The sequence below is a fragment of the Branchiostoma lanceolatum genome, chromosome 1 (assembly GCF_035083965.1).
Source record: "Branchiostoma lanceolatum isolate klBraLanc5 chromosome 1, klBraLanc5.hap2, whole genome shotgun sequence".
In the NCBI taxonomy this organism is placed as follows: Eukaryota; Metazoa; Chordata; class Leptocardii; order Amphioxiformes; family Branchiostomatidae; genus Branchiostoma; species Branchiostoma lanceolatum.
In genome coordinates, this window is record NC_089722.1 from 27,691,999 (window position 1) to 27,702,038 (window position 10,040).

The following is a 10,040-nucleotide window of genomic DNA, read 5'->3' on the forward strand; positions in this document are numbered from 1 at the left end:
TAGTACAATAGGGTGTAGTCGACACATGTGCATGATCTTCCTACAGACGCCATGTATCATATAACGTAACGTTACTAACATAATTCCACCAGGGCACAAAATTCCGCCGGTCTAAAAAGTGGTTGTGACAATTTTTTGGTGTTTTTTTTTTACTAAGAAAGGAGGTTTCATAAAATTAACACTCCCTGTTTGAGTCAAATTGATATCTGGGTGGCTTCTGTTGGGCCTCAACAACAGTTCACCTCTTTACTTGGTCGAACACATTGACAGGTTAAAGACGTCACCTAGCAGAAGATAGCAAAACTGCAACGCTAACTTCCTCATAAGGCACACATGCAAGGCACCATATAGTCGTACGTGCACCTCTTTCAATTCGTTGACTCCCAATAAGATTGCTGATTTCTTCCTTAGCAGGTTTGTTTTCATTGCCTGACCTTTCTAACATAACAGCTGACACGAATAATTCAATTTTAGAGTGTACAGTAGTCGTGAGGGCGTGGTTATAGAATGAATGTTGTGCCACTTTTGAGCCCCCCTCCCCCTTTTAGCTATTGACGAGTATTGTCCGAAATATTGTCAAATCTCGCGATTACACGAACTGACGATTTGTACTTTTAGTGTAACTCGTCATAGTATCGTTGCAGTGATTGTTTTTTGTAATAGCTTGAGGTAAAAGTCTGTGTTTTGCTCTGGTTGAGTTTGTTTTTGTAACCTCCTTAAGGTGAGGAAAAAATAAACACGATCACATAACCCCCAGATCACTGGAGACGAAACCGAATACTTGTCTGATCATTGTGCTTGGTGAATTTAGGATTTTGGCAAGAAATTCCTACAACATGTATGTATTTAGAGTGTAAAAGAACACAAACATTTCATTTGTTCATAGGTCGCCATGGCATTTGGAGGGGATGGAAATGATCAACAGAAGGAAAGATTCTCACTTCTGCTTTTGGACCCAGGTAAAGTACATTTAGATTTTGTGCATGTCAAAAATCGGAAGTTTGCGTTGTTTTTCTGGAGTTTGCAGTGGAAACAACTGTAGTATCACAATACGAGCGATTGTGGTGACGCAGTTGTGGGCAAAAAGCAGGTGTTATGCAACAGATCAATTTACATGGTAATTAGTCATCTGATTTGCTAATCTAGATATTAATTGATAATCTAATCTGCTAAAGTCCTTTTGCCTGCCTGTCATCGAATACCCCAGACTTAAACAAAAACCAGTGATCACTCATATGGAAGACAGAGACTATGTTTACATGGTGTAAATATGATGCCAGTGTCTCATAATAGTTGTTATTGTTGTTCATGTTTTTAAAAGGTGAGATCTACTTTGAAGACTTTGGTGTGTTCTACTACACCCATGGACTTCCGGAGGAGGAGGCGATACGCAGGAAGATGCGAGGACGGATCAAGATGTGTTCCAAGTCCGTCGTGTTTGACCCTCAGGACGTCATGCTGCCAATACTGAAGTTCCCGCTGCGTAGTTGCACCGCGATCGAGAAGTGGCAGGGGCCGGTCACGTCGCGAATCGACGCCACAGGAAACGTCATCATGATCGAGTCGTCCCAAGTGTACCAGATGAAGGAAGGTAACGTCATCGCGCCGTACGTTTTCAAGAAGAAGAAAGACAAATACCTGTTCTCTCTCAATTTCGTGACTATCGAGGACGTCTTGCCTCAGATGCAGCAGTTGTTGAGAGCGTCCACGCTAACAGCCGCGGACCAGAACTCGATGATCGCAGCGATCGTGCAGTCTCGCCAAGCGCGGGTCCCGTTCAACACCAGCTGGCTGGAAACGTTGTACGAAAAGATCGTGGTAGAAATGGTCGGGGACAAGATTGACCCGCTCGTCGTGAACCCCGGACGCATCATGATTACGTCGTCGCGACTCTACTTCCAGCCTTTCAACAACATCGACCCATATCCCGTCCTCAAGATCAAGCTGTCGGACATCAAGAGGATCGTGAAAAGACGGTTCCTTCTCCGTCAGGTTGGAGTGGAAATCTTCTGCAGCGAGGACGGTCTGAAATCCGACCTGTTCCTGACATTGAAGGACCAGACCTTACGAGACCAGTTATATGACAGCATTGTTAAGCAACCAGATGTCAAGCTTGTGGAAACGGGGCAGGAAAACGCGACACTTCGCTGGCAGAGTGGCGTCATGTCGAACTTCGACTATCTCATGTACCTGAACAACATAGCGGACCGAAGTTTCAACGACCTGACGCAGTATCCTGTATTTCCTTGGGTCGTTGCGGACTATGCCAGTGCAAATCTAGACCTGTCTCGACCGGAAACCTATCGTGATCTGAGTAAGCCCATCGGCGCTCTGAACCCCGAGCGTCTCCACAGGACGTTGGAGCGCTACCACGACATGCCAGAACCCAAGTTCATGTACGGCAGCCATTACTCCACGCCGGGATATGTCGTGTACTACCTGGTACGGGTGGCGCCGGAGTACATGCTGTGTCTGCAGAACGGGAGGTTTGACCAACCAGATCGGATGTTCCTCAGCATCAAGGAAACGTGGAGGAACGTCCTGACGGGGGCTTCTGACGTCAAGGAGCTGATCCCAGAATTCTACCAGACTGCAGGGAAATTTTTGGTGAGGCTTTTTGTCGTAGAATTATCTCTCATTCAACATGATGTACAGAATACAGGTAGACATATTGGTAGGATTGTGTTGTACATTGAGTTCAGATTTCAGAAGACAGCAAAATAGAGAGTATATTAAAAGCGGTCAACCCCATCATACTATTAATAAATTAGTAAACAGTAAGAAAAATCAGGTGTGTTCTTTATTTCTTTATTTGGGTTCTTCACAATGTGAAGGGGAGGGCAAATCAGGTGCCTAAGCACCTTTACAAGTTGCCCTCCCATACTTAATGAGCTAATTAATTTCTGTATTGACGTCTGGTTAAACTTAAAACAAGCATGTGCTTAGCCTGGCTGATGGAGTGTTTATATTCATAAATAATCAATGACAAAGTCAGCTGTCAACAACACTGCCTTGTACTAGATACAGTTGAACCATTTACTAGAATGTAATTACTATATCATGGAATAGAGAAACTGCATTGTGGGATTTATGTACATGAATGCTAGCGTGTGATTATGATATGTGCTACTTGTGGTAATGCGCTATCAGAACCAGAGTTATGATATTGCTGGTATAGTGACAACAAAAATACATGCACAAGAATGATCTATTCATAATTAATTGTTTTTTGCGTTTCGGCGCATGCGCGCCGGAACGCATTGTCCTGGCTTTTACCTTGCAGGCATGACCAAGGGAAGCTTGGTTCAACACTGTGTCGCACACAATAAGACCTTATATGGCAATACGTTCTCAAATCCTTGTATAGCCGTTGCCTTATATGGCAAGAGAGCACGAAAAGGCAGGCAGGCTAGATTTGCATGTGACACAGGACGGCGACCGCATGTAACTGCTACAACTGTTCGGAAATATCATTGCATTGTGGTTTCGGACTTTGATATCCTGAAAAATGACCATATTACATCTATTCCACAAGATTGCAGAAGAAAAAAAATGATTTCGTCAAGAAAACGACCAAAAATCGGCATAAATGATACCATATAGTGAGGTTATAGCATTACGTCCAGAGTGACTAGTTACGTACCGCAGCTTGGCCGATCTGGCAACGCGAAGCACTTCGGACCCAGAAAATCCGGGTTCGTGTCCGTGCATGGATTTTTTTTTTTTTTTAGATATTGAATATCAAAAATATATATTGATATTATTTTAATCTATCAATATCATATTTATGAATATCATTTTTTTTCATTAATAAATAAAGAAATATTTTATATTTGTTATTTTTAAATATTCATTTAATATATACAAGGCCTTTGTCTTATGAACAGGACTTCATAGATTCCAAACCCGGCATTCGAATTTTTCTGTTCATTGTAATGGAAAATACCGTGCAGCGGCTCCTATGCGCGGTAAGATGATTCTTGCAAAACACTCGCCACTAAACTTCTATCCCCGATATAAACAGAGGCTCTTGATGTTGTTTGCAAAACAGCGATTCTTTGTTACAGTAGCAAATGCTCCATTGTTCAGTATCGACTTCATTCAGACAACACGGACGTGGAAAGTGGCGCCCCTCGGCACAAAACTATGGGAATTTTCATGAATTTTAGCAAAATTACCCAGGAAAATAAGGAAGAAATGTTGTAAATGCGGAAACCAGAATAATACGGATGAGGTAGCTGTTGATTTGTTTGACATTTGGTAGTCATTTTAGATAGAACTTAAGCTGTTATGAACTTCTATTTCACTTAATTACCATAGTGCTGATGATTCAATGGTGCTTTTTCAAATTTTATGTTTTATTGCGTGCCATGTACATAATTACATTGATAGCTTTTATAATGAGCCTATTATACATTTTACAAATAAGTACAAGTTGTAGGCCAAGACCAGCTTTTTCAAAAGCACTTAAGTTAAGTGACGTAACTTCAAAATTGCTTTCCCCAATCTGCCTTTCTCTATTAAAACAGTACTCATTTCCCAAAATGACAATTTTTCTTATAGACTGAACAGCCCTTGAGTGACTTCCTCTGGCAGATTTTACTTCAAGTAAAGGGAAAAGACAATTCACACTTATAAACGTAGCCGAAACGCCAGCTTTTTTTAAAAGCTCTTGTTTACCAGGTAAATGCACAGCACTTGAAGCTGGGTACCAGGCAGGACGGGACAAAAGCGGAGGACGTGGAGCTACCGCCGTGGGCCGCAGATGCAGACGACTTCGTTCAGAAGTGCCGCGAGGCGCTCGAGAGTGACTACGTCTCCAGCCACTTACACAAGTGGATCGACCTCATCTTTGGGTGAGTTCTGTTCTCCTTTGAACTGTTGACTTTGCCTTTTGCTTGCAATCAAAGTGGCATAGTACTACGGAAGATGTTGTTACTTTCCTTATTTCTAGGTCATGATTATTTTTGAACTTGACTTAAAAAAGCTAATTTGAGTGTGTAAGTGGTGAAAGTGGCTCAGTCTATATTATTAGTCTGTGGAAATACTTGGTCAATACAAATGTGTCAAATTATGAAAATGCTAAATTTGACATAACCAACACTGAAATAATTGAGACTTACCCAAATTTTAGTGTTAGTTATGTAAAGTTAGGCCTTTTCATAATGTCATTTACAAAGTTAACGCAGATGAACTTTCATGCTGAAATGCGTAAAATGTTGCTATCTCTTATCTGTTATGTACACGATTAGGTACAAGCAACGTGGAGAGGCGTCAGAGAACGCATACAATGTCTTCTACCACCTGACGTACGAGGGTGCCGTCGACCTGGACAGCATCGCCGACCCAAACGAGCGCCTCTCGTTAGAAGCGCAGATCATGGAGTTTGGACAGACGCCAAAGCAACTCTTCCACGGTCCGCATCCGCAGAGGTTCAAGCAGAGTCCGCATATGGCAGACTCTGTCCTGATGGGACCTGCCGGCGAATCAGAGTCCCCCAGAACGGACGCCACAGACTCAAGCACGAGAGCTCCTTCGATGAAACCCTGCCATCTTGCTGCGCTGTGGGAGGGCCGAGACTGTCTGAAGCCCGTGTACGAACACAAGCTGCACAAGGACACGGTCACGTCAGTACGGCTGGCCCCCAGCGGGAAAACCATATTCTCCGTCTCCCAGGTTGGTTGCTGATTAGACTAGAGATCGCTTTCTGCATGTCCAAAGTGCTAGGATCACATTTTGTTAGCCAGGAATCCAGTGTGTTCTAGCTCCCGTCTGATCTTAGAGATCTCTGCAGAGTAGTCTAGCACATGTCCCCATGTTAACATTTGGTCTTGTGTTTGAACCTTATGAACCTTATTTTCCAGAAAGTTTTTTGTTAAAACTTACTATAATAAAAGATCTCTATATCAGAAATGAATTTCTCCTAAGAATAGTAAAATACTGTAAAGTGATTTTGTATGATAAACTAGCGTTTATGTTTGTGAAATCAAGTTTACAATGATCTCTAAGTTGTTATATAACTGTACATAACCGTGATTGTTTCCAGGACTCCCTGATGAAGATGTACTCTCTGGAAGAACAGCGTCAACAAAGGAGCATCTCCATCTCCAACATGGCGCTGTCCTCCTGTCAAGTCATGGCCGACTCCAAAACGCTGATTATCGGATCCTGGGACAACAACGTCTATGTCTACTCTGTGGAGTACGGACACATCCTGGACACCGTGCTGGCCCACGACGACGCGGTGTCGTGCATTCAGTACCAAGGCGGACTCCTCGTCTCCGCATCGTGGGACTCGACGGTGAAGTTGTGGGAATGTAAGATCGGGGGCGGGGCTAAGAAGCAGCAGCTGCAGCTGTCGGCGGAGTTGGACCACGACTCGGGCGTGGTGTGCGCCTGTACGGACGCGGGGAACACGCGTGTGGCGAGCGGGACGGAAGACGGCACGCTGTACATTTGGAGTGTGGAGTCGCAGTATGTGCTGTCCCGACACCCTCTTCATACAGGTAAAGATTAATCAATCAATCAATCAATCAATCAATCTAATCAATCTAATCAATATCCTTCGGCTTTGCCCACTCTTCCCAGAGGTCCAGTTTGAGGGAAAGGGAACACAGATAATAGATGAATTATTACAAAAACACATAAACTGTCACAGTCTGCAAATCTTCATTCAACATTCCTAATAAACCATTCATCATCATCGTCATTCCAACAATCCAGTCTGTACCCTGACATATGATATGTGACAATAAAGGGTGTTTCCATGAATCTTGCAGGGTCCATCCATGCGGTCAGTTTCAGTCCTGAGGGTCAGCGCGTGTTGACATGCGGCGCTGACCACTACCTCCGCGTGTTGGACGTGACCACGGGCACAGAAGTGTGCGCCAAGGACTTGGAGGAACCTCTCAGGTAACCATTGTTTCTCTGCATTTATACCGCCTGTCAAACCCCTTAATAGCCTTTCGAAAGTTACCCTCTTGAATTTCCTCACGCTACTGAATGAAAATGAGTACCTAGCTTTGGTTGGGGACCTCCCCTTTGAAGTAAAGCCAGGGGCGTCTAATAATAATGTTTGAGTAGAGCCACACCTCGATCATATTAAAGAACCCACCACACTTATCGATACAAGTCAGGGTCTATCCCGGTGCGGGTTGATCAGCCCTATCAGTCTTGTCTTACTGAAGCTTGTTCTCAACTGGTGTGTTTATCAGTTATGCTGAACAATGGACACGGTTTTATATTTGTAGGTGCATGGTATGGGACGGTGAAACAGTGATTGTGGGAGGCGAGTCGGGAAATGTGCTAGTATGGGACCTGGTCAATCTGCAGCCAATAGCAAGGGTCTGCGGCCACGCCGGCGCTGTCACGTGTATCGACGTGAGCGACGACGGCCGCACCATTGTCACTGGAGGGGAGGACAGGAAGGTTTGCCTGTGGAAGCTTTCATGATCTATGCCCCCCTCCCCTGCATATTTGGAAGCTTCCTATTTCCCATGTGCCATCCAATGAGAGTGTACTGATTTGGAATGTACCATTTCAAAACAGATCATAGTCTTAATTTGATGACAAAATTAAGCATATCTTATCAAGTGCCAGAGCAATGCATTCAGACATAGATATATTTTCTTGTCCTAAGAATTTTACTTAATGTGTTTGCATGAAAATTTGGGATAATTTGCAATAAACATTGGGACCAAGAAAAGTTTTTTAAACAAAAGACAAAGTGAAATTTGGTGCCATAAAATTTTTTGCAACGTTGTGTATCCTAATGCCCCAAGCCATTCACCAGACACAAATACTTCTATAATCGTTTGGTATTTTTTCCAACTGGCTGACTTTTGCTGTAACCAGTACAAATATGTTTTGATAAACTGGGCTCCAGAAGGAAAAAGGGTGAACAATTATAGTTCACATTCTATTTTCAACTGGTATTTGATAATTCCTTGAATATCTTTGACCTTATCCACTTCTCTATATGGTGTTTCTCTATGGTTTACTTCCCATGTACTGTACATAGATATATACTTTTTCTAACTTAACCTTACCTGGGTAGTATAGGCATGCATCAATACATTTATACTTCATATTCAAGAGAAAAATTTTGCTGTGGGTTATGTTCAACTTAAGAGGTTGGTTCAACAATGGTTATATTTAACGTTATATGTTTACTTATTGGGACTCTAAGATCAAGTCCAAAGAATTTCTGTTTTTTTTTTCCAATAATATTTCCCACCAGTACATGTGAAAAAAAAAGAATAATTGGACTGAAAAATATCTACCCTAGGATGATCTGTACCCGGAAAATGAATGTCTTTTGACAGAGTTGTGCTGCCTTCAGAAAGTGAGGCATTCTTATCAGAATATACTACTGTCTTAGAAATGTGCTGCAGGTTTGACATTTTCATTATTATAATCTCAAAATCTTTTCTTAAAACTAATGCAGAGTGAAACTAGTTATCATGAAATGTGGTAGGGGCGGCTCATTAGAAGTTTAAAACAAAGCTTGGGGTAATACATGTAACATATATGTAAGGATTCGATGTGACAGTAATTCAATCATTACATAGCCATGTGAAGCTGGTGCGTTTTCAGTACTTGGAGTTGGGTATCTTCATAAAATAGTTTCACTGGTGCAAGTAACATGTAAAATTACCCATACCAGACAAAGCGTATACTATACCGCTCTCGGAAGGGTGAATATAAAAACTGTTGATCGAACTGCGGAAAGCTAAACAGTGTGATTGGTACAGTATTTAGACACACATACATGTATAAGGTAACAAAAAATCACAACCAACATGGTCACTCTAAAACAATGAATTCTCATGAAGAACCTGGTGCCAATTCAGTAAAAATCTGAAGACTTTTCTTAAAGCCTTAACGTATACCGCTCTCGGAAGGGTGAATATAAAAACTGTTGATCCACCTGCGGAAAGCTAAACAGTGTGATTGGTACAGTATTTAGACAAACATACATGTATAAGGTAACAAAAAATCACAACCAATATGGTCACTCTAAAACAATGAATTCTCATGAAGAACCTGGTGCCAATTCAGTAAAAATCTGAAGACTTTTCTTAAAGCCTTTACCATGTATCTATGTGACATGTACACTATATATCATCGCTTATTGCTGCAATACTTTATACAATTTATAACTTTCTATTGATTTTTCTTTGCTAAGATGTGAAAAGTGTTAAGAAAGTTGATGATCATTTAAGCACAGAACAAGTGTTTGAGACATTATTGTCAACAATGATTAACAAAATGTTATTGTACCTATTTAGATGTCTTGTGATTGTTACAGAATATGATGTGCAAATATGGTGAAGAGTTTAAAAAGTGTGTATCTGTTGGTAATTTGTGGTTTGTAAGTTTTTGGTCAATTACTGTGGATGGTATAGGCAATGTAAGGCCGGGAATTTTAGATTAAGAAATTTATGCAATAATTTGTTGCATATGAAACGGTGTGGAATAAAGTTTTACATCTACTTTGTAAGGAAAAATGTGTTTCTTGTGTTTCATTTCTTCATGTCATACTAAATACAAGTAGGGAAACTTTATCAATACAAGGCTTATTATGGAAAGTGTCTGATTAATATTCACATGCCCCCTACAAATTTGGTCATGCACCATGCCGTTTGGACGTTATGAGGGGGGCAGTCTAAATATGGTGAAAATCAATTTGTCCCCTTTTCGTTTAATATGTCGCCAACGTGCTTTGGACAAAAATGCCTAAACTGAACACGTGAAAAAACAGCCAGACCCACACCTCTGCTTGGGGAGTAGTGCTCTGCCCTATCTATTTATATGACCTACTTTTTCCAGGCCACCTGTTTATATGACCTGTTTGGGGGACGCTCACATGTTTGAGAGTCCCAATATGAAATGCAGTGGATTTACAAACTTTTCTGACTAATTATGCAAATTGACTCCTGATTTGCATATTTAGTCATTGATTATCTCAAATTTTCTCATTTTTCATCAAAGGTTTCTCAAATTATGTTCTTGACATACATACAGACCCACCCTACAGC

The 10,040-nt window shown here is 41.5% G+C and overlaps 2 protein-coding genes across 2 annotated transcripts in view; both read left to right on the forward strand.

Annotated features, from left to right (window-relative positions):
* The window catches only part of LOC136446169 (uncharacterized), a 132,266-nt gene that overhangs the window by 33,749 nt on the left and 88,477 nt on the right, over nt 1–10,040 (forward strand). The window lies entirely within an intron of this gene.
* On the forward strand, nt 81–9,509 carry LOC136446065 (protein FAN-like). The gene is made up of 8 exons (XM_066444342.1): nt 81–414; nt 887–959; nt 1,322–2,607; nt 4,684–4,856; nt 5,253–5,676; nt 6,047–6,506; nt 6,780–6,912; nt 7,251–9,509. Exons 2-8 carry the CDS (start codon nt 893–895, stop codon nt 7,450–7,452), a joined length of 2,745 nt encoding a protein of 914 aa, XP_066300439.1. The 5' UTR covers nt 81–414; nt 887–892; the 3' UTR covers nt 7,453–9,509.